General features: G+C 46.0%; 1 protein-coding gene across 5 annotated transcripts in view; it reads left to right on the forward strand.

Moving 5' to 3' along the window:
- TTC28 (tetratricopeptide repeat domain 28) overlaps positions 1–24607 on the forward strand; it is a 127879-nt gene that overhangs the window by 87862 nt on the left and 15410 nt on the right. For all 5 annotated transcript variants that reach the window (XM_090152542.1, XM_090152540.1, XM_090152541.1 and 2 more), the window contains 9 exons: positions 3386–3893; positions 8154–9495; positions 10215–10738; positions 11727–11836; positions 12120–12249; positions 12669–12887; positions 14876–15041; positions 17807–17947; positions 22882–23026. In XM_090152542.1, the coding sequence (XP_090008668.1) occupies positions 3386–3893; positions 8154–9495; positions 10215–10738; positions 11727–11836; positions 12120–12249; positions 12669–12887; positions 14876–15041; positions 17807–17947; positions 22882–23026 (3285 nt within the window). The remainder of the gene's footprint in view (positions 1–3385; positions 3894–8153; positions 9496–10214; positions 10739–11726; positions 11837–12119; positions 12250–12668; positions 12888–14875; positions 15042–17806; positions 17948–22881; positions 23027–24607) is intronic.

The following is a 24607-nucleotide window of genomic DNA, read 5'->3' on the forward strand; positions in this document are numbered from 1 at the left end:
ATTAGCTGCGAACAGAGGTGTATGTTCACATTCCTGAACTTGTAAACTTCCAGGGGTCAACAGTTGCCTTTACAGCCAAACTGGGCTCCCTGGAGCCCCTGCCATATCAGGTGAGCTGGTGGGTGCTGCAGTCAAGCTCTCAATGTCACAAATAAATACTTTGTGCACTTGTTTCCTTCTTCCGCTTTGAAAGTTCAGTCTCTGATCAGTGCTGTTTGGTGTCTCTTTTTGGGGGTTAGGGCTACTAGGCAGAACATCTTCACCTTGCTCATTTTAGGATTATTATACAGCATTCACATTTAAGGAGGCTGTGCAATTAATCAAAGAATTGTTTAAATGTAACATAATTGGGAAATGATCGTTTTCTGGCATGGGTGAGATATCTGAGAAACACACCTCACAGTCACCGGATCCTTATTAGTTATCATTCTGTGATGCACATCTGCTTAATATCAGATTCTTTACCTTATTCAGCTGAAAAACCCGACTGTTGCTCCCAGGAAGAAGAGAGCAATTTGAAACCCTTTTCTGAACTCCCTTCTGTGCCTCAGCTCAGTGGCAGAAGAATCTGCTTTCTATTAAAGTGATAAATTGCATAATTGAAGGTGTAAGCATCCCCCACTGTAAAATTTGTCTTTGTCAGATATACAAAGCATTGATTTTCTTTGTTTGCTGATGCAGAACCCCACTGGTATGAAGCTGTAGTCTCCCTTCACCCTGCCACCAAGCAGTAATCCTTATTAGCACAGCTGGAGCCTGCTGCACATGCACACCTAGTGCCAACCTGGTACTCCCACTGCTGTGTTCTGGTGCTTATGCCAGCACCTCTGGGAATATCTCTACCCTATTGGCCAGCGTGTGAGCCACTTAGAGTTCCCAGTGGATGCTGTTATGTGGAACATTTTATTAAGTACACAGTGATGAATTTATCTTCTTGAGTTGTATTACTAACCCCCTGAAGTGTTAGTCATTGATGTCCTCCAGCAGATGTAATCAACAGATTGCTCCCAAGCACTGCTTTAATGTCGAGCTCTGCAGTCATTTCACTGATCACCCCAGAGAGCACACAGAGCATTGATATCTGTCTTGCTGGAGAAGAGATGCTGGAGCCAGCCCACGAGAAGCCAAAGGTGACAGACTCTGCTCATGCAGGCTGCAGGGTGGCTGAGGAGTGACTCCCTTGGAGCACCCTTGGAGCTCCCATGGAGCTAGTGGCCACAGAATAAAGCTTTGGGAGGAATGCTGCATTGCAGGGCACAGGCAGCCTTCCTGTGTCTGTGTGCATGAACGATTCCTTCCCGTGTGCGGTATGAGAAGTCCCTGCAGCTGGCAAGTGTCTTTTCTGCTAAGAAAATCTGAGTTCTGCAGATCTCCATGGATGCCTTTTCCCTAGCTGTAAGACATTAACATCATCTGAACCTCCGTCTAGATGGCCCTGAGCCATGGCCCATCTTGTTCAGCAATCTTCATGTGTAAATGTCCTTTTTTGTTGTTGTTTTAATTTAGCAGCACCAGAAGAGAACAGTTTGACTCTGTATATCCAGAAAAAGCATTTCTGTTCATTTCCCAGTTGCACAAAGTGCTCCTGGTGGTGGTGGCCTGTCTGCCAGTGTTAATTGGGGTTGCTGGGTCAGTTCTCCCTGGGGTTGCGTTGTGCTGGGATTTAGTTGTGCCCTGAGTAGCCCAGCAGTTTGCTCTGTGCAGTGAGGAGCGTGTGTTGCTCACCAGCTAGGTCAGGGGACCCCTGTGCACCTTGAGGCCTATGCAGGGCTCTGGGCAATGTTTTGGTTTTGGGGAAAGAAAAAAATAATAATCACAGCGTTTTGAATGCTGGCAGCTCTTCTGTTATAATTAAGCTGCCTGAAAGAGTGCCTCTGGGAAAACGGATGCAGCTTGGCTGTTTGTGAGCTGGCCAAGAGGGAGCTTCCCTATGGTGTTGTATCTCCTGACTTAGATGCTGTGTTTAATAGCTAATCTGTCACCTCGGGCTCTTGTATGAGAAAAGATGAACTCCTGTTAATTTGAATCAGCGTATTGTGTTTTACAGCTCCTCAGTTTGGAAACATTGCTCTATTGATGCTGCTGGGAGTGCATAGCCAAGATAGGAGGAGGGTGAGAATGTCTCTTCATTGGCAGCACCAGGTTATTTCATCTTAAATTGTAAGGACAGCGTCCTGAGATGCTGCATCTCAGGTAGAAGGGTGGACTGAGGCTTTCTTGTGCTCATGTGCTGTGACAAGGTGAGAATGGTCCCAGTTTCACCTTGACTGTTCCTTTCTGAAAGTGTTTGAAAAGATGGCTATTGTGGAACTGGGTCACAGCAGCAGCTGGGTAGCAAACGAAATGCATGTGCAGGGGACTGCGAAACACTCCGGGTCAGGGATTTGAAGTGAGCAGCCATGCTGAGGTAGCAAATAGGCACTGAGCAGCAGAAACGTGTCCCTGCTCTTAACTCCTTGCCCTGCTGTCAGCCCTGTATATGTGCAGGCAAGCCTGTGTCCTGATAGGTGCAGCGATCAACAGTCTGTTTCTTGAATAATTTGTCTTGTTGGATACAGCTGTTTCTCAGTGCTAAGGTTTCCAAATAACTGCATTTATTTAAGGTATTCCCAGAGGACAGGGGCTCCAGCTGCTGAAGTCCTGTTGTCTGTGCAGCAGTCCCAAGGTTGTTGGGGCTGAGTAACAAACAGTGCTGTGGTAGAAGGACCCTGTTTTACTGCACAATATAAATGCTCTTGGGAGCATGGTGTGATTGGCTAAACAGATGTGAAGATGTTGGTGAGTGTCCTCTGGCCTACTGGTTTTCCATGATGAGCAACAAAGGCCTTCTCTCTGCTTAGTGCTGGCTGCAGATGTGCAAGTTTCCAGCAGCTGTATTCAGGGGCTGTTCAGCCTGAGAAGAGGAGAGCAGGGAGTCCTCCCGTGGGCTCAGCACGCCTCGTGGTTCCGCCATGTCACACATCCTGCTACTGGTCTCTGTGCATGATGCTCTTTGGCACCAGCCTGCAGGGTGTGAGGAGTCTGTCATCCTGACATGAGCTCACTGTGTGCAGGGGGGGGAGAAGGGCAAGCGTTTGTCTGCTCTCAGTTTCTCTGTTTCTTTCAGGAATCTCCTCATCTTTGCAGTGCCATCCTTCCCCTTTACCCAGATACGCACACACACAGTGTGTCTCAGAAAAGAGATAATCTCAGCACTGCTCTCTCTCCATTACTCCTGCCTCCACCTGAACTGCCCTGATGTGTGTAGAACTGCAGAGAGCGGATTTCCAGCTGGTAGTCACAAGTTTTCTCCAGAATGGCCCTTTGTGGCTGATTTCTGGGACTGAGGCCATCAGACTTGTTTTTATGAGGACTTGTACTGACTTCTTCTCTTTTATCCCTGCAGGCAGCATCCGCAGCACTGAGCAGTCTGGGCCATGTGTACACAGCCATCGGGGACTACCCAAACGCACTGGCGAGCCACAAGCAGTGTGTCCTCCTTGCAAAGCAATCCAAAGATGAGCTGTCTGAGGCACGGGAGCTGGGCAACATGGGAGCAGTGTACATTGCAATGGGGGATTTTGAAAATGCAGTGCAGTGCCATGAACAACATCTTAAGATTGCCAAGGAGCTGGGGAATAAGAGGGAGGAAGCCCGAGCTTACAGCAACCTGGGCAGTGCTTACCACTACCGGAGGAACTTCGACAAAGCCATGTCCTACCACAACTACGTGCTGGAGTTGGCCCAGGAGCTGGCTGAGAAAGCCATTGAGATGCGAGCTTATGCGGGCTTGGGTCATGCAGCTAGATGCATGCAGGACCTGGAGAGGGCTAAGCAGTACCATGAGGAGCAGTTGCACATCGCTGAGAGCCTGCAGGACCGAGCTGCTGAAGGCAGAGCCTCCTCCAATTTAGGTAAGGCCCTGATGTGGAGCAGAGTTGGTCAGGGAATGCAGCAACTGTTGGAGCTGCTGCCAGGACCCAGGAGGCTCGCTGTGTGCTATCTTCTTAGTTATACCAACTCCACCAGACTATCTTCATAAAATAAACAGGCACTTGGCAGACTGTGTGCCGATGTAACGTGTCCCATGTTAAATTATTCAGCCACTCAGAAGGCACCAGAATGTACAAGGTCATGACAGAAGGCAATTGAGAAGGTACAGTGCTTTTGAAGAGCTATTGAGGTGTCAGAAAGAAACATAAGTTTTGCACCAAGGCAAGAAGCAGTGTGGTTTATTATCCAACTATTACTCTGGGAGCTTGTCAGCTTGCTGCATTCTATCTTGGGTGACACGTGGATCAAATCCTAACTAAGTTTGTGTTCTGAACATACACATTAAAATAACAGAATGTAGAATAATATGTTCTTCTAAGGACAGACATCAGTATCTTACTGGCAGGCTGAGGTTGAATTACATCAAAGCCAAGTCCATTCCTCCTCTTTCACAGTACCAGATGTGGAAGCAAACAAAGATGTGTTTCCGTCTCTGGCTGTGAGATGTGAGAGTCTGTGCTGCTGTCACTGCAGCTGTTGTTGGGATGTGTTCTGACTGCACAGCTCAGCTGGACTTACGTGGCTGTGGGGAGTGGCAGAACAGGGCTGTTGTGGGTATGACAAAATACATGTTTGCTGGCAGCCCCTGAATCTCTGCTCTTAGAGGCCTCCCCACGCTGTAAATTAGCTTCTGTTTCTGCCTGGCAGTTGGCACTTGGTTCGTTTGTAGATGCTAATTGTACTTTGATGTTATCAGCAGCAGGTAATTGAAAAGGGCTTGATGAATTACTTAATTTCTCATAATAGCTGACTCTTCGAGAGCTGAATGAAGAAGATAAGATGAACTGTAGAAAATGCATCAGCCTTAGCTTTCTGATTACTGTTGCGAATCAGCTTCTTAACACAAATTAGGGAAAATGTGAGAGACAAAATAGGTTTGAGGCACAAGTTCCTGGGAGTTGCTTAGCCTTACAGAGCCCTGACCATTGCTGGTGTTTCTGTTAGTGGGACAGAGCAGGCAGGAGGCCTGGGGTGGGAAAAGCTTTGCATCTGGATTCCCCTAGCTTTTGTGCAAGTGCTTTGCCAAATACAAGGTAGGTGCTCTCATCAAGCACAAACCTCATTGCCCATTTCTGCTGCCATTGTGGGTTTGGTCCTGGGCAGATGTGTGGAGTCACAACTGGGTTCAGCTATGAGCTCCTCAGAATGGGAATGGGCCTGTTCTGAGCAGCAAATCTTCCAAGTTCAGAAAGGATTTTGTGTGCCTCCTCTCCGAGCACAGCTTTCTGGAGAATTGCCACAGTTCCTTCAGAGCAAATCCAGAAAATGAAGGGAGTGAAGTCTTGGAAAATGGAAGCAGCAGGTTTTGGTTTTCTTCCCTATGTCTGTTTGGTGAACGGTCTTGGGCTGCCTGAGTTGTCTCCCATCTTTGTGAGCCTGTTGCCATTGGGCAGACCATCACTAGAGGAAAGAGCTTCATTCAAGGTCAGTGATGTTCCTTCAGCTGCACCTGTGCTCAGTGTAATCTGGCTCTGTTACTCAGCACCACAAAAAGTAAAAACAGAGGTACAGAAATATTGAGAGGAGATGGGTTCAGCAGTTCCCTGTGAGTCCTGATACTACAGCAGTGGTTTTGCTTTATTCCAGAACAAAACTAAGTGCTACCACAGAAGGAAGCAACTTGCTCTTGTTCCTTGGCCTCCAGGGGTACTCACTTGCATTTTTAATTCTCCTGCTTATGTTGCTGGCTTGAAACCAGTGAAGTCAGGACTAGAAAGTTCATCTTAATGTGATTATTATTCTTACAGTAGCTTTGGATTTAGCAATAGTTTCAACATGCAATTCCAGAAAATTTTGTTTAAAAAAAAGTATTTTGGTGCAGCAGAGAATGTTTTTCTTGTTTGGATTTAGACCTAAGTATAAGTTTAGGTTGGTATGCTGACTCAGCCGCTCTACACGTTGTATTAAAATAGTTTTCCTAGCTTCTGAGTACAAGATCTCACGTTTCAGCTGTTATTTGGCTATTTTTCTATGTCCTCTCTATCAGAGTTAAGTTACGCTGGAAAAAGAGAGCACGCAGTTCTTGTAGAGAAAGTCTATTACTGTTGTTGAAATGCATCCAGTGCCAATTAAAAAGTCGGGTCTTAATTGTCTTCTTCATCTAATCCACATGCAAAACAAAGCCTCATCAAAATAACCATGCTGACAGGCAAAAAAATGTATCTAAATGTGTGTTTCCAAGCCAGAATGTTAGAGTTGGCCTCTTTGCTGAAGCAACAGAATTTTCTGTTTGCATTTCACTGATTTAGATGGAAAGCTCTCTTAAGTGCACTATCTAAAGCTGAGCGGGACGGACCCAGAATATAACATAGCCCAGCTGCTGCAGTGCTCTGTGGGGAGATGTAATGCACTCTGTGACTCAGTAAGCAGAAGGTAATGGACTGAGGGTGAGTCACAAGTTATCAAGCCCTTCACAACAAGGAGATTTGGAGTTTAACCAGAAGTCTGAGATTGTCAACCTTTGCAAAGCAGATGGTGTTTCCAAATGCCAGAGCTCCATGCAGAGAGCTGGCTTTTCAGCTTCTGCAGCACTTAACAGTCCTGTTGTGATGCAGAGGGGGCACTTCAGATTATTAATAAAACACGGTTTAAAGTCTGTCCCCAGGTGCTTAGCATCTATTTGCAGTTATGAGGGAACTTCAGTGCCTCTTTTATGTCCTTGCTCCTCAGAGTTGGATGGCCTGCCTGTATTAAAGTAGAGACAATGTGCCTCATTTTATCTCTAGGACCTTACTTTATTTGTAAATGAAGGAGATTATAGAAAATTTGGTCTAATTGAACTAGTAATCATTTCAAATCCTCAGGCACTCTGTAGGAGAAAGTAGAAGTGTTTTCTTCTCCTTCTTGGCAGTGAAGAGGCTGACTAAAATGTTCAGAAGGCTTTATCCCATATCCATCTTTTTTTCTGTTGAGAAGTGCACAAAGAATGGATTTGGTAGGTGGTGGTTTTGGAGTCTAGATCAGAAGTTTTCCTTGCTAGGCCATTTTTTGCAATTAATTACCCCTGGAAAATGATGGAGATGTACCAGGAGATGGTGTGGGGTGTCTTTACCACGTTCCTCTTTTTCCAAGAGCAACCTCAGCGTTTCACATTCCTCTGTTTGGGAACAATTAAGGCTGTTGCTGTTTTATTCCTCACCGTGACACGCTTGGGATTAATAATACAGGGTGATGCATAAGGAAATGATCTTTGAATGTGCTTTCAGTAATGAGTCTTGCTGTTGAATTCACTCATGTCCTGCAGCAGGCACTTTAGGCAAGGATGTTGGTGATTTTGTGGTGTCTTTGGGAAGATGGCCTAAGAGCGAGAGGTGATGCTGTGCAGCACTGTGACAAAGCAAGCTGCAGTGCAGAGATGAGCAGTGTGTTGTCATAGCAGTGCAAGCCTTAACAAGGGATGTATGTTCATGTACACGGTATAGTTCCTTGGCCCATGCATGATCACTGCCATCCCCAGTCACTCTCCCAGAAAAGCTGCAGGAGCTTTGAGTTACCAGGGGAATTGAAGAGAAGTGGAAGATGCGTCCTGGGGTGTTGAATTCAATCTCCTGTTACCACACATGCCATGTAATACTAATATCATGATCACGAACAAAGCAAGTTCAGCACTTATGGTCAAAAACAGGAATTGCATTTGTCTTTCTTGAGTGGAAATGTGACACTTCACTGGATAGTTTCTCCTCTTCTTGTTTCCAAGTGATGATTCCCTACCCTTGTAGTAGAAATTCTTGCTATTATTCTTCAAGTTCATGTCTTTGCATATCTTACTGTTGAATTTCATGACCCCATTCTTGTTGCTGTGATACACAATGTTTTCCAGTCCCTCTGTGCAGAATTCCTATTGTTCCCAGTGTAGGCAGTGCTTCTTCTCTGGGTTTCAACACATTTCACTTGCTGTGGGCCCAAGGCACTACTCAAAATGTTTCATAAAGTTTGTCCTCTTCTCTGCTTTCTATCTTTTAAATAAGTAGCTTAATATAGGCTGGGTTACCTAGACCAGTATTGTGCTGGCCACAGACAGCCAAAGGCCAAGCTGTAGAGCAGCTCTGGCGATGTGAGCTGCTGCAGAAGTGTTGCCATGACACAGTGTTTTTATTGAACCTGTTTCTATTATTTTTCAGGAATCATTCACCAGATGAAAGGTGACTATGACACTGCACTGCGGCTGCACAAGACACATCTGTCTATAGCCCAGGAACTCAGCGATTACGCAGCCCAGGGCCGGGCCTATGGTAACATGGGCAATGCTTATAATGCTCTGGGTGTGTATGACCAGGCTGTCAAGTACCATCGGCAGGAGCTGCAGATTTCTATGGAAGTTAACGACCGGGCCTCTCAAGCATCTACACATGGGAACTTGGCGGTCGCCTATCAAGCCCTGGGTGCCCATGATCGTGCTCTACAGCACTACCAAAACCATCTCAACATTGCCCGGGAGCTGCGAGACATCCAAAGTGAAGCACGGGCCCTCAGCAATTTGGGCAACTTCCACTGCTCACGAGGAGAGTACGTGCAGGCAGCCCCTTACTACGAGCAGTACCTGCGCCTGTCCCCAGAGCTGCAGGACATGGAAGGGGAGGGAAAGGTTTGCCATAATCTTGGTTATGCCCATTACTGCCTTGGGAACTACGAAGAGGCTGTTAAGTACTATGAGCAGGACCTTGCGTTAGCAAAGGATCTCCATGACAAGCTGAGCCAAGCCAAAGCGTATTGCAACTTGGGCCTGGCCTTCAAAGCCTTGATGGACTTCAGCAAAGCAGAGGAGTGTCAGAAGTATCTGTTGTCCCTGGCCCAGTCTCTGAACAATTCCCAGGCCAAATTCCGAGCTCTGGGGAACTTGGGGGATATTTTTGTCTGTAAAAAAGACGTAAATGGTGCAATAAAATTTTATGAGCAACAGTTGAGCTTAGCCCATCATGTTAAAGACAGGAGACTGGAAGCCAGCGCCTATGCAGCCCTGGGCTCTGCATACAGAATGATACAGAAGTGTGACAAGGCTTTAGGTTACCATACGCAGGAGCTGGAGGTGTACCAGGAGCTGGGAGATATGCCAGGAGAATGCAGAGCACACGGTCACCTTGCTGCCGTGTACATGTCACTTGGGAAGTACACCATGGCCTTCAAGTGCTACGAAGAACAACTGGAGCTTGGGCAGAAGTTGAAGGACCCCAGCATAGAAGCCCAAGTCTATGGCAACATGGGCATCACCAAGATGAACATGAACGTCATGGAGGAAGCTATTGGCTACTTCGAGCAGCAGCTGGCCATGCTGCAGCAGCTCAGTGGAAATGAATCTGTGTTAGATCGGGGCCGAGCATATGGGAACCTGGGGGATTGTTACGAAGCTCTGGGGGATTTTGAGGAGGCGATAAAGTATTATGAACAGTACCTGTCTGTTGCACAAAGTTTGAACCGCATGCAAGATCAGGCAAAGGCCTACCGAGGTCTGGGCAACGGGCACAGGTGAGGATTGCTGCATGTTATAACAACAGACAGTGGAATGCAGTTCATTGGAGTACCCAGAAAGGCATCTTTGTGTCAGGGAAGATGGGTGCACCAGAGGAGAGGAGGATGAGCTGCATCTGAAATGCGAGCAGGCAGACTATGGGTGCATGCCAACATGGGACAGAGAGTGGGGAAGAGTGTGTGTAATTAGGGTGTGTGTGGGAATGCATGGGTGGGAATCGGAGTAGGCCTGAGAGTGAGGAAATGGGAGATGCGTGCTGTGGGGCTGAAGTATGCATGCAGACAGGGGTGAAAAGCGGAGCTTGGCCAGCAGGTGGGGGTTGTGTAAGTGTGACAGAGGGGAAGACAGTTTGGTGTCTGGGCGAGTGCAAATGGCTGTACTGTATTATCAGAGGGATGTGTTTGTGTGACCATTGTAAACATGCACAGGGATATGGGGTGTAGGACCACGTAACAAGGTCCTCTGGATGCTGGGAAGGAAATGGTTTGGTCAGTGCTGCTGGCTCAGATAATGAAGCTGAGGTTGCTCAGTCCTTCAAACTAGAGGTTTGAGGGCAGCAGAGGAAGGATATTGATTCAAAAGTGCTGGGCACAACTCCTGGGGGAGAAACGTTTGTCTCTGCCTGAAAAATGTGAGATGACCTTGAGAGGAAGTGACAAAGTGTTTTAGTTCAAGAAAATATTGACAAAATAAATGCTGTTTTCTTCCTTTTTAGAGCTATGGGAAGTTTGCAGCAGGCTCTGGTGTGCTTTGAGAAGAGGCTTGTGGTGGCACATGAGCTAGGGGAGGCATTTAACAAAGCCCAGGCCTATGGTGAGCTGGGGAGCCTGCACAGCCAGCTGGGGAACTATGAGCAAGCCATCTCGTGCCTGGAACGCCAGCTGAACATTGCTCGTGAGATGAAGGACCGTGCTCTGGAGAGTGATGCTGCCTGTGGTCTTGGAGGGGTCTACCAACAGATGGGAGAGTACGACACAGCCCTGCAGTATCACCAGCTGGACCTGCAGATTGCAGAAGAGACCAACAACCCTACTTGCCAAGGCCGAGCCTATGGGAACTTGGGTCTGACCTACGAGTCCTTGGGCACCTATGAAAGGGCAGTAGTGTATCAGGAGCAGCATCTCAGCATTGCAGCACAAATGAATGATCTTGTAGCTAAGACTCTGTCCTACAGCAGTCTGGGGAGGACGCATCATGCCTTGCAGAACTACTCTCAGGCTGTGATGTACTTGCAGGAAGGTAAGAGGCTGAATTGTCCAACACACCATTTTGTGATGGGTGCATGGGAATAGGAGGAAGGCCTGAAGATGTGAAGGGAAATGAGGTGCTATGAATGTGGCACTAAGGGGATGTTTGACAGTGACCTTCAATGCTAAAGCTATTGCAGATATCCATAGTTACTGTTGAGTATCCTGTTGAATAGCATATCAGTCAGAGCCTTCCATTCGTTTCATGCTTGAATTCCAAGCATGCCTAGTGAGCATCTTGATATACAGATGTCTGTCCGTCTGCTTCATCTCCTGGTGTGATGTGAATTCCTGAAAAACCAGGAAATAATGGTTGTTGCCGAGCTGCATGGTCATGGCCAGGGCTTCCCGTCTCCAGTCTGTGGGAAATGTTAGGTGTATGAGAGGAGGCATCCTTGCTGGCAGCTGGGCCCATGGAGGTGGGAGACTTGGAGTATGATAGAAGGGAGCAGACAAAAAGGTGCTACTGGAAGTGAGACAAGCTCCAAGTTGCTTACACCAGGATCCTGCCCTCCTCCAAACCATATGAAGCCTACCAGGAGGCTGGGAAAGCTGCTGGGAAACAAACAAGAGATGTAGCAAGAGGCCTCTTCTCTGGCAATGTTTGGTAGCATAATGTGATTTTGATTAAGTGACTGTTAAGGTTTAAGTCAGATTTCCTGGTAGGAGCATAGTGAGTGTGTTTCAGGGGACTTAAATTTAACTTCACCTGGGGTTGGATCTGGGTCCATGGAAACGTCTGCTTTGGTTAGGCACATCTTGTGCTGGTGTTGACTGGAGTATAAACAGCTGCTGCCCAGCACTTCCACAGTTGACATCTCACTGCTCTGCATTGCTGCTGTCTGTCTGTCCTGGCACCCTGGAGGTATAGACCTAACCTGAGCCAGCAGTTCCCAGCAGCAGAGGCAGAAGAAATACTCCACCTGGCTGCCAAAGTGACTTCTCCTCCGAGGCTCCCTCTCATTCTGACTCCTTTTCAGGACTGAGGCTGGCGGAGCAGCTGGGACGCAGAGAAGATGAGGCCAAAATCCGTCATGGCCTCGGCCTCTCCCTCTGGGCAAGTGGGAACCTGGAGGAGTCTCAGCACCAGGTATTAAATGGTCTGCCCTGTGCTTTCAGGCTGTTGTCCTCTGAGCCCGGTGGGTCAATTCTGTCCCTGGGGGTGGAATTGTCTGGTTCATCCTGGGGCAAGGTGTGCCATGTGCTTAATACTCTCAGGCCCGTGTGCCTTCATCCCAGGTCGCCTGCCCTCTGCCAGGGATGCTGACCCCCTGAGGGGCTGCCTAGGGGTGTGGTGGCCTTGGATCCTGCTCTCCCACCGGTGCTGTCTATTGTATCTGTCAGGGTGTCACCGTGGCTGTTTTCCCTCCCAGCTCTATCGGGCCTCGGCACTGTTTGAAACCATCCGCCACGAGGTGCAGCTGAGCACAGATTACAAGCTGTCACTCTTCGACCTGCAGACATCTTCCTACCAGGCCCTGCAGCGAGTACTTGTCAGCCTCGGTAAGAGACACCATCAGCTGAACTCCACTCTCATGTGGATCTGGACTGAAGGTGCAGGGAGGCAGTTCATAATCCAGCCTTCACTTATCATCTGTCTGATGCAGCACAGCACTGCATTTATTTGCCAGGACAAGAAAAGGTGTTTCCTGCTTTGAATTTCAGGCACCTATGGATTCTCTTCCATGCTTTCTCCATTCATTCTCTTTTCTCTGGCTCATTTCCCCATATATCATGTTAGCTCTTGCAGCCAAGATGATCTGTGGGACTGCATACCAGTGTAGTGACTACTCCTTCCAGAAATAAGTGCTGCGATATGTTTCTGCAGGTTTTTGTTCCAATTGAGATAACAGCTGTTCCTGTTTCTGCACCATGCTGCAAACTGTGTTGATGTCACATCTGAGATGACTTTGTCTTTTCAGGTCACCATGATGAAGCTTTGGCAGTAGCAGAGAGGGGACGAACAAGGGCATTTGCTGACCTGCTTGTGGAACGCCAGACTGGGCAGCAGGACTCTGATCCCTATTCTCCAGTGACCATTGACCAGGTCCTGGAGACAGTGAATGGCCAGAGGGGACTTGTTCTCTACTACTCACTAGCTGCAGGTTACCTCTACAGCTGGCTGCTGGCTCCTGGAGCAGGTGAGGTGTTTTTTGAAGGTGAGAGCCTATGAACAAACCTTATAAAATGAAAATTGTACAATTTGCAGCCAGGAATGAATCTGGTACCACAGATTCTAGAACCCAGGAGCTGGAAACAGTGGCATAACCACAGCAATAATGACATGGAAGTGCTTATTCAGGGCTTTGACATTGGCCTGGGAATGGAAATGTTTCAGATGTTTAATATTTCCATTTTCCTATCTCCAGTCTGAATGTTTTTCCCACCTGGCAGAGCAGAGCAGTAATGAGATTCCAAATCTGTTGGCTCTGTGAGAATCTTCTATGCATAAGAACGCCTACTTTAATTATATTTCTGTCCTTTAGCCTTTCAAAAGCTTTTGACATTTATCCACTGAAGTGGATTGCAGAAAACAGAAGGGTGTCCCCGCTTCTTGATACTCCATTGAACTGCCTGATCCTCTGAATTCCACTTAAATAAATGTGGAAATGCTTATCACAGAGAAGCAAGGAGGATTAATTTGAAGAGGGTTGCTTTTTTTGCAGGCAGCTGTTTTTCATTATCTAATAAAAGCGATGACTAAATTTTCATGAGTTCTTTCTGGATATAATTTAATAATCACAGCCTTTCACCATAACAAAGCTGAAGAGATAAAAAGCAGTATTTAGATTGCATCAAAAATGCTTTGGGAAGGTAAGCAGACATTTATACATGCCTGATTTCAGATGGAATGGCTGTGATTGGAAAACACTTCTCTTGGGGGTGTTTTGCAGTGTTGCCTGTGTAAGTTTAGGATGATGTCATCCTGCTGTACACCCAATCACTAACTGGCTCTTTAGTTCTGTATTTTGCAGAATAAAATGGCAGTAATTCTATAGTATTGAGATTAAGCTGAGTATAATAAATTTGCAAGTATCAGAAGTACATCAGCGTTATAGCCAGTGTCCTCCTTGCCCAACTGGTCCTGTACAAGGGCAGCTGCACTCTTCAGTACATGGATTTGTGACTGCTGTATTGAATGCATTATCAGGTATAAGGAAGGAGAGGGACAGTGATGCTTTGAACTCCAGCATGCAGGTTTCCTCCTGAACAGCTTTGCTGAGAAGCTCTTCAGTAGTGACTCCACCCCTCCTTATCTTATTAGTACTGGCAGAGAGTGGCAGCCCAGGATCCTCTTATCCCACTGAAACCATGTCCTTAGAGCCTCTTCACTGATTCTCTGTTCCTGCAGAAGGAGCTGCTTTTCCATTATTCCCCCACTCTCACTAATTGATCTTTGCTGCCAATGCAAACAGGGCATCCAGAGCAGCCTTTCACTGTTGATCACAGTCTGTGGTACTGTAGAATTAATTGTATCAGGAAAATGATGCCAGTCTGAGGGGAAGAAGGCTTTATGTGGAGTAGTAGCTGAATTCTTACCAAAACAGCGATTGTTCTTTGTATTATTTATTCACTGTGAAATGGTAACTTTTAATAATTTACTATATTTTAATCTATATTTCTTTTTTTGTGTATAGCATACTTTTGTGCATAAAAGTGAAAAGCCTTTGAGTGCTATTACTGCAGCCTGTGAGTGCTGTAGTAATAATATTTTTGTTCAGCATTTGAGCCTAGCGTGTTCAATGTATGTGATCAGAGACTGTTACTAGGCATTTTTCAAAGACAGCTATTGAAATGTGACTTGGGCTGGTAGATGCTTCCATGAAAGATCTGTTTTATAATTTATGTAAGACTGCTGCAAAAGCAAATGCATTCTGAATACCTCATAAAAGCACTACTCTGCCTTTGTGCCTTTGAGCTATCATCTGCAAAGTACAAAGCTAGATTTTAAAAACCAAATTGGAATACAGGAGGGCTGGAAATGCTCTGTGGAGACACAGCACAGAGTGCTTTGCCCCAGTAATGCTGGAAATGGCAAATGTTGAAGACTGTGCCACTTTCCTGGACAGCTGCTGGCACTGCTCTTCTTTCCCTGTGGAAATAATCTCACAATTCCTGTTCCTTGCAGGTATTCTGAAATTCCATGAGTATTACCTGGGTGACAGCTTGACAGAAAATGCCGGGGACTTCCATGAAGCCAACAGTGTGACCCTGCAAACAGTAACAAACTCTGCACTAGAACAGTACATCTCAAGTGTGCGGGAGGCTCTGGGTGTGGATTCCTACTATACCCGGTAAGCTGGGGATGGCATTTAAAGCCCTGATTCTTGCTCTCTCAGCAGGAGGCACATTGTAACATTCTCAGGTAATGGGCTGAGAAGTCTGTGAACTGAGAGCTGCAGTAGGGGGTGAATTTTTGTTACAGTGACAACAAAATTCCATGTATCAGTCTCCTAAAAAAACATAAGGTGCTTTTTTTCCACCACCTTACATTGGAAATTTGCCCAGGAAACTGCCAATCTCTTGTTATACCCCTCTTGCAAATCACCTGTGGGTTTCTGCACCCCTTTGAAATTACTTGAGGCACCTCTGTTACCACTAAAATTCACTTAATCTCTTGAAAACTAATCTGTACTGTCCCCAAGTCTTCACAAAGTGACAGAAGGAAGACAATCCAAATCTTTGTGACACCAGAGCAGTAGAACCTAGCAGTCCATAATCCGTGCCATTTTCTTGAGAGATATAGATGACAGAATGCAAGCAGATTTATGGCTGTATTTGCCCTGGACAAATGGCAGAAGAGAAGGAAATTAAACCAAACCCCAAAACAGAGGAACCTAAAATAAACCATGCATTGATATCCCTGACAAGAAAGGGAAGTTGATTGGTAGGAAAAAGACAGAAGAGATGTCTGAATTGAGATGGACAACATGTATCTAGAAGAAAACGTATTTGAGCCATTTTCTCTGCTTCGTTGCCTTGTTCTCCAAGGAGGGAAGAAATGTCAGAGTGATCTGTGTGGTTTATGTAGCTCTGCAGCTAGGAGAGAGATAAAGGGGTTTTGTTCCTTTGTGTTAGCTGTGCAATGATTTTCTCATCCTTTCTGTTACTTCTAGTGCTGTGTATAAACATTTTTGTGACCACAGCACTGACCATCCCAAAGTGATTATATAAGACACAAAATTATTTGAAAAATTATATTCTACTGTTCTGAAAGCTTCTGGAGAACATGGTTTTTGCTTCTGTCTCTCTGAGTGCAGTGTTGGAGTTGGGAAGATATTGCCATTGGGGAAGGATAGGCTGTAGTGATTCAGTAAAAGGAGGGTTTGAAGGATGCAAAATTGTGCTCATGTGGACCTTTGTGTTACTGAGATACTGACAGTATCTATAACACAGAGTTTGAGCATGAGCAGGTGAGCTGCTGCTGTTGTTAGCAAAATGGTGGCTCTGGCACAGGGAGCTGTCAGGTTAAGGTTAAGCTCTGACCCTCTCTGTCCTCAGTGCAGTGTGAGGTTACTGTTTTCTGTAGTCATGCAGCAGCCTCACAAGGGAATTGTTAGGGTTGTGTCAGCTGAGTTCTGTAAACAAGACAAACTGCTGAGATGAATTGTGGACAACTCCTAGTATTGAAACAGTGTGAAACCAGAAGCAGTAGTAACTGCACCATGGTGGCATGTCTTCCTATTTTTTGCTCCTGGAGAGGAAGGGATGCTGTCATGATATGCATCATCAGGATTTTGCTCTGGTGGTTTTAGGTTCTACACTGCAGTCTTGGCTTTGTGCTGAAAAGCGTTCATCACTGCTGGTCTAATTAAGCTGACAAGTAATGCATACCTGCAAAAAATGAGGTGTGAGGGAATTTGATGCCTGCTTGAACTTGTGCTGGGACAGATGTCTTTCTCTTCTAGGGGAGCTTGTGGCCTGCTCTCTTGGGTTCATGAACTTAAGATTTTTGCCTCTTCTAAGAGCTCTAAATATTCACTGTAATACCTAAAACCGTGCCAGGACTCAAGACTGTGCATGCCTGCAGCTGGAGGAAGAACGTGCAGGAGACAGCTGTTGACAGCCTTTTCTTCCTCTCCACGTTCTTTCTTCCCTCCTCTGGCTGTTGTTCAGCTGCCCAGTGCCAGCGTTCAAGTGATTGGCTTTTGTCAGGGATTGTTTGCTCAGGTTATGAGATCATATTGACCTGGAAGTATATTTACAAGATATCTCGTGGTCCATACAGCAACTTATGGAGTTGCCTGTGCTGTGTTGTACCTTAATTTGATATATGTGCTTATTATTGGAAAATGTGTCCTTGCAGAAAGGCTGCAAAGTGTCAGGAACCCACCAAAAAGAAAGAGAAGTGAGACGCAGGACAGCTTTAGCAGGCAGGAAAACAGGTTTAGCTTAAGTGTACAAATTCCAAGGCTGGCAATGCACCAGATCACGTGCAATTGATTTATTTAATTAAAGGAAGGAGTTGCTAAAAACATACATATAGTAGTGTGTTTGTTTTCTGTCTTTACAAAGAAATAACTGCTATTGTTGTTTTGACAGAGGTGGTAATTTAGGTGTTAACATCAGGAAATGCAGAATTTAGAAATTTTGGTCTCTCTCTCTGTTGCTGCTGTCCTAGTGTCACGATGGAGTCTTTTTTTATTATTATTTTTTGTCTCTGTTTCTTTCCTTGTTTGTATAATAGGAGCATCAACACAGCTGTCTTTTGTATACTGAGCATTGCCAGTGTAGGGAGCAACCAGAACTTGGAGTTGTTTTTGTGGAAAGGATGCACTAACGCATGTTCTTAGGCAATTCAAGGGCCAAAGTTGATGTTTCCTGCAAACCTCAGCTTTTCTGTATTGTTCTGTAGCTTCAGAAATTGTTACCCATTGCAGAGCATGAGGATTTGCATCCTGTATTTCTAGTACTGCATATAATCCAGGGACAGTTTGACTTTAGCATCTGGTTGAGGTTGCCTAAAATCTATTTTCTCTCAAACTAGCTGAGCATTTGTCACAATGCTGTTGTGCTTTCCTGCACCAGTGACTCCTTCACCCTGCTGTTCTCTCTGCAGAGCCTGTGCTAGCAGTGAGACTGAGAGCGAAGCTGGAGATATCATGGACCAGCAGTTTGAAGAGATGAATAACAAGCTGAACTCAATGACTGATCCAACTGGCTTCCTGAGGATGGTCAGCAGGAACAACCTCTTGAACAGGTGAGAATGTAGCACTGTGCTTGGAAATCAGCAAAAAGAATGAGTTGTCTTGGTGTGACCTTAGAGTGCAGCTGATGACTGCTGGTGGTCTCGCTTATTCCCCTCTGTTTCAAGCACACGGAACAGCAAACCATCATGGCTGATGTAACCATTCATTTGGATATGTCTTCACAACATTGATTCTTGTGAAACATTAAGTATCTATCTTGTAAATAAGGATGTGCAGTGGGCACTTTCTCTCCTTCTGAGCAGAGGCATTTCCCTTGAGTCTTTTTTCTTCTTCCTCATTTGGTGAAGTGAGGATTTCTCCCTTTCTCAGGGACCCTTGTGTCTTGTTCCTGATGGGACTGGGAATCCAGTACTGCCTTGTGCTGCACGTGTGTCCAGCTTGGGAGGAGGTACTTTGGAAGGTCACCAGGCACTCCACACATAGGTGACCTTTTGAGGGTTGGTTCTGTTGTAGAGGCTCAAGCATTACATGTAAAGGACAAAGAAGTCGTGCTAGTCCCTGGAAAGGCATGGGTTCCTATTGCTTCCTTCTTTAAAAATAGAAATTTTCAATAGAAAAGAGACAGAACAGCAACTGAAAGCATCATCGTGCTTTCTTGTGAGACAGAGGGCCACCCGCAGAGAGCTTAGACAGGACTGTGTATTTCACTTAGGAACTCAATAGCTTGGTTTGGAAGAGCAGGGAGTGGCATCTTCATTACATTTCCAGATGAAAGCGATTGCTTAAGGTGACAGCCAGTGAGGACTTGTCAGCAATTGTTAACTGGCATCTCTGTCCTGAGGGGCAGTCACTTCTAATTTCCTCTTCTCCTGTTCTATTTCTGACTGGCTGAACACTTGCAGAGGAACTTTGTTTTTGTCCCTGCTGTCTGAGAACTTGGAGCTCTTGGCTTATACGCTTCTTGTGGAAGTTCTTGTTTCTGCAGGTTGTAACTAATCGTACTAACTAGCACGATCTGTGCAGTCCTCACTCATTTTCTACCTCTTACAGTGTGTGCTCAGGTCTGTCTTTTGCAACACTGCTGTTGAAGGCAAGCATTCAAAATGAAAATTGAAAACAGAAATTTTCCAGTGTCACTACTCCCATAATGGAGAGATGCTGCATGATGCAACGGAGGGTTTCTGACTAGGTCTGTGCTCCAGCATGGATTATGATCACAGGGTACCCCAGACCCTTCTTAGCTGGAAAAGAAAAAAACAATCAGCCTGCAGTGCAGTGAGCAGTCACTGGAGCCTGTGAGCTATAGTCACAGCATCCCATGAAACTGGGAGCTGCTTGTTGGTGCCAACAACTGGCCTGCTTTTTTTTTCCCACAGTCCACTTATGTATCTGTTCATGCTACTGCAGTGGTAGTGAGCTATCAGTACTTCCTAGTTCAGAGTCAAACAGACAGACCCTCCAGGGGTATGCATGCCCCACCGATGATGAAGGTCTGCATAGAAGAGAGGTTAAGAGAGATAAAGGGAACAGGCAGCATTTCTGTGCCCTGGCCTAGAGCTTTGATGAGAAACTGTGAGCTCTCTGACTTTGAGTCAGCAACAGAATTGAATAGTTAGCGAAATATAAACTGAAATCTTCCAGCTTCAGTCTCCAGCTCCCTTCTGTTGTGTAATTGTTTTTCTGCCAGCTAATACTGCCATGAGGTCATGCAGCTGGAGGTCAGTGGTGAGTGAATTGTTGCTGCTGTAGTGCTTCAGATGATGGTAAGTAACACTGTGGCTCACAAACAGTGCTTGAAGGTATGGGCTCTGTTTGCCTTGGCTTCTGTGCTGCAGGGCACAAAGAGGAGTAGGGCCTGCTTGGAGCCAAGAGTAAGAGTTTGCCTTTCCTGCTGCCAAGGCAGGCCTTGCATTCCTTATGTGGGGCCTGAATGCAGTGCTCACATGTTTTGGATCCTCAAGGGAGTTTGCATGGCATGAGGCCAGTGCAAGTTCTTTCACGCACAGGAATTGCACGTGCTGTTAAGGACCCAAGTCAAAATGAGGCCCTAAGAGATGCTGGAACTATTTGGAGCCATCCAGTCTCCATTTCTGGTGATGAGCAGGTGACTGAAAGAAACCCCTTGGTTTGGGAGAGTGCCCTCTGACTGCTGTAATCAGGTAACCTGGTGATTCTGACTTTTAAGTAGAGAATAGTATGTTGTTTTTTTCTTTTTCTTTTGGCAACTCTGCTTAGAAAAGAAAGAATACTTGGGTTTGGCAGTTTTAAATTAAGGAACTTCTGAGAAAAAGCAGACTTCAGAGGAGAAAGGGGCACTGCAGGGACACTGCAGTGATTTCAGTGGCTGCCTGAGCTGCTTATGCCACTGATAGAGCACTGATGTGCAACAACTGCTGGGTGTCGGAGACAACTGTGGCTGCTTGAAAGCATCCACAGATTGCTCATATCTGAACGTTTCTGGAGCTTCATACTGCTTGGTATTGTGGCTGTGTCAAGATGCTGGATTTGGACATGGGGCTGCATCTCTTGGAAAGAGCTTTTTTAGACAGGTTTGCCAGGTCTGGATGTCCATTTGTCCAAAGCCTGACAGACCACTGCAGTAGTAAGTCTTATACTCAACCATTCTGAATGGCTCTGCAAGGCCATGAGTGGAATTTATCTTGTCCAGAGCCCTAATGGGTGCCAAGACAAGAGCAGACCCATGCTGACTGCAGTACAAACTGCTGCCTCCAGCCTTAGCCCAGCCACACTGACCCTCTGCAAGCAGTGCCTGCTCCTCAGGCTTACAGTATGAATTAGTCTTAGCTCAAGGCTTGTGTGATGAGGGTTTTCTCTTCCATTCTCTGAGATTCTCAGGGGATCACTGCTTTGTTCCTGCATCTTCAAGATAAAGGTGAGGAAGCAGAGTTAACACTGACATGCAGGCATTCCTGAGCCCCATTTTGTTGTTTGCTCTGCTTGCTGCAAATCACCATTGCCTTGTACAAAGGGTTGTAAATAAGCAGCATTGTGCAGTCTGTGCAGACTCCAAATGATATTTATTGTTCCAGAAATCAGGGGAGGGAACACAGCAAAAGCAAGGTTGAAGTGCTCAGCCCTGCGGCTGTGCAGCATCCCAGAAGCCAGTGCTGGGGCTTTGTAGAAGTGTTTCACTGAAAAATTCCAAAGTCTCTTTCATTACATTGAAATCACTGGGATGTGGATCCTGTACAGGTCCCTGGAGAGCTGCTTGTTTGTACTCTTTTGGGAAGAAAGGGAGAGAGGGCTTCAGGTTCGATCTGCCTGCTGCAAAAGATGTCTGTCAGCCTCCCAGTATGGATTTTCTCACTCTCCTTTGTGTACACACACACAAAGGATGTGAAAGATTTATGACACTCCTTTGGTTTTATTTTAATAAAAAATCCTATTTGAGTGGTGAAGAGATAAATCCAGATTTTCTTGGCTGTGCAAATAAGGTGAAGGGGGCTCTACTCATTAGAGCGATCAAGCTCCTATCCCCTGCAATAAATTAGTCGGTGAAAATGGCTTAACGTGGAGGACGAGGCTGTGAGTGCCACCTGCTGGCACATGGCTGCATCCTGGGAAGGTCGGAGCTGTTGGGCTTGGACCAGGGCTCTTCTTGCTGGCTGGTTCCTGGATAAGCAGCAGAATATCCCTGCCATTCCCTGCTGCTATTTCCAATGGAATATAGTGGAGGAATCCGCTATACAGGATCCACAGCATCAGACAATGACAGAATCAGTGGAACTGGAAGGGACCTCTGGAGGTCCTACCTTCAGGTTGGGATAGCACAGTTTTTATTTCCTGATCAAATTCTAAAGCCTGTGCTTGATAGTCTGCAAACAGCGGTGCTCTGCAAAGTGTGCTCAGCTCAGTCAGCTGCTGCAGAGGGTTCTAAAGGGGAGAACACAGTGCTGCAAGAGGTAGAACTGAGGAACAGAGACAAGGGGAGTTTTCCAGGGAGAGTAGCTGTAGCTCAGGGACAGGTGAGCATTGGTTGGTGGGTGGGAAGCACTTGTCTTTCTTTCCTGTCTTAAATAGTTTTTATCTCATCTCAAGAGTTCTACTTAGTTTTTTTTTTTTCTAATTCTCTCCCCTGTCCCATTGGAGTAGAGCAGTGAGTGAGTGAGTGGCTGTGTGGTGCTTTGCTGCCTGCTGGGTTAAACCACAGCACACCTAATGTGCTGATGAGGTGTGAGGGGTTGGTTGTGAGTCCGGGAAGCTATAGCTGCTTTCCTGTCATATAAATTGGTAAAACCATGTGCCACTGGAAAGTATCTGAGAGTTGGAACAATGCTGCGCTTCCTGGAGATTAGGAAGGGAAGGAGGCTTTCTCTGTACAGCAGCATCAGAGCAAGGTGTAGGCTGGAGTTACAAGGAATGCTCTATCAGGTGCTTTTGGCCCCACGGGGACAATGAGGCCCTTGTGGGTGGCCTTTTATGCCAGAGATGTTGTTTTCATTACCGGACAGCCCCAGTGGTGACTTTGGTTGCACTTCAGGCTTCGTAGTACTATTACTGTAAAACATCTCATTTCCCTCCCTTCCTCTTTTTTAAGGGCCCACCTGTTAAAACTTTCTGGAAAATTATCCTTTTCATATAAAATGGTTGTTCATGGCACCATGCCAAGGATAACCTTTCTGGGGAGTACAGCTGCTGGATTAGACAGACCAGATTGGGGCAACTTCATTTCCTCCTCAGGGCCATAACTTTTTGTACCCATGCCATCTCAGGCTCCTTGGAGAACTGGTGTTTGGTGAGGCCTGGCACCAGGTGGAGGTGCCAGGGGATCTTGTGCCATTGCTGTCATTATGCATTGTGGTGTGAAGCTGAATGGGAGAAAAAAACCCTGGTCTGAAGTATCTTACAGAAAGCAGTCCTCTGTTTGGGCAGACTGGGACTGGCTCTTTGTTGTGAAGTCAATGCAACCTACGGTGGACCTCAGGTCTCTGAAACTAACCTCTCTCTTGCCTTTATCCCACAGGAGCAGTCAGAGCATGACCAGTCTGTTCAGCAGTACCGTGTCTCCTGTTAAGGATGGAACATCTTCTCTTCCAAGGAGGCAGGCTTCCTTCACCAAACCCCCACTCCGAGCACTCTACGACTTACTGATAGGACCCATGGAAGGAGTAAGCTTCTAGATGTAGAGATTTGCTTACAGAAACTCTCTGTCACTTGGGAAAGCTGAAATGGCCAGCCTGGGCGTTGTTCTGAGGCTTGATACCTTCAGCTTGGTCTTCCCAAATGAGACTTAACATACTGGGAGAGGAAAACAAAGAATCACTTCCACTCAGCTGCTGAAGTGTAATGCTTTTGATGAAGGAAGTGGGTTCCTGATTGCTAATCCTAATTGGCAAACTTGGCAGACTCACCAAGGAAGAAATAGATCAGGAAGAGTGAAAGACTGTTAAAAATATGGGCAAAAAAAACCCAAAAACATGCAAACTGAAAATTCTGCTAGGTGTATGTCACTCTGGCTCAGGTGCTCTGATTCTTGTTGCCAGCAGAATTGGACCAGTAGGTAAAATGGAGTATTTATTAAAAAAAAAAAATTAAAAAGCAAACAAACATTTCTGGAAAACAACCCCCTGGTGGGAAGCTACTACTTGTCAGCTTGGGCTCTGCAAAAAGTGGCAAGGCTGAATGGGAGCTGGTAGATTTAGCTGCAGAGCACGCATCCTGGTTCAGCACAGACAGCCAGTGCTGGGCAAACATCCCTTGGGGCTGCTGGTGTTGTAAACAGCGTGTCAGGCTGGAGCAGACATGGTTCACAGGATGGCTCCTGAGGCTGCTGTGTGTCAGGGATGGCCCTGCATCCTTGTCTCCAGTCTGTGGGCAGGATGAGCTCAAGAGCTGTAAGGAGGGAAGGAGGAACAGCAAGAGGTCAATAACTGTTCTTAATTCCTTTAAAATGAAATTTTTCTCATCTTTCAGCAGTTTTTTTCCCCCTTCAAAAGCCAAAAAGCCATTGAAAGCACCTCAGTGTCTCTCTTCAGCTTCCTACTGTTTGACACTCTCTAGTGTAGCTGATGTGTTTTTTGGCTTTTCTGACTCACTCCCAACTCCCTTTGGGGGAAATCACCAGATTGAAACTTCTGTTTCTTAATAATGTTCATTCATCTTTGCTGCTGCCTGAGAGCTGAAGCTTGAGACCAATTGCAAATTCCTGTTATTCTCTGATTGGTGGTGAGATGGGGTCAGTGTATCTCAAATTAATCCTCAGCTATCAGTGCATCACGGTGCAGTCTGGAAGTCTGCTCCAGCTAGACCCTGAGCAAAGTGGAGGGAGGAATTGTGTTAGGACCAGGGTACATACTGATACAAGTAGTAAAATTCACCCTCAAACTGCACAATAGTCATTTATTTTCTGTTGGATGGTGATTATTCAGTGTGTATGCACTTCAGGATTTTCTGATGTTATTCACCCATGCCGTGTTTTAAAAGTTTGTGTTTCCATTTGTGGTAGTAGCTCACTATTGACAGCAAAATAAAGAAGATTATTCTGTCTTTTCTTAAATGGGGGCTGAGCTGAAATAACTTCGCTCTAAAGCACGGATTTCAAACGGATTAACATCTGATAAATAGCAGAAGAGTGTTAGAACATGAGTGATATTTCTTCCAAAAAGAATCTAGCTTTTAACACAGAGATCCACAGAGGTTTTGTGAGGTTATTTTCATGAAAAGCTTCTTGTTTGAAAATATGCTTCCTC

Source organism: Phasianus colchicus, chromosome 18 (assembly GCF_987193195.1).
Source record: "Phasianus colchicus chromosome 18, bPhaCol1.hap1.1, whole genome shotgun sequence".
In the NCBI taxonomy this organism is placed as follows: domain Eukaryota; kingdom Metazoa; phylum Chordata; class Aves; order Galliformes; family Phasianidae; genus Phasianus; species Phasianus colchicus.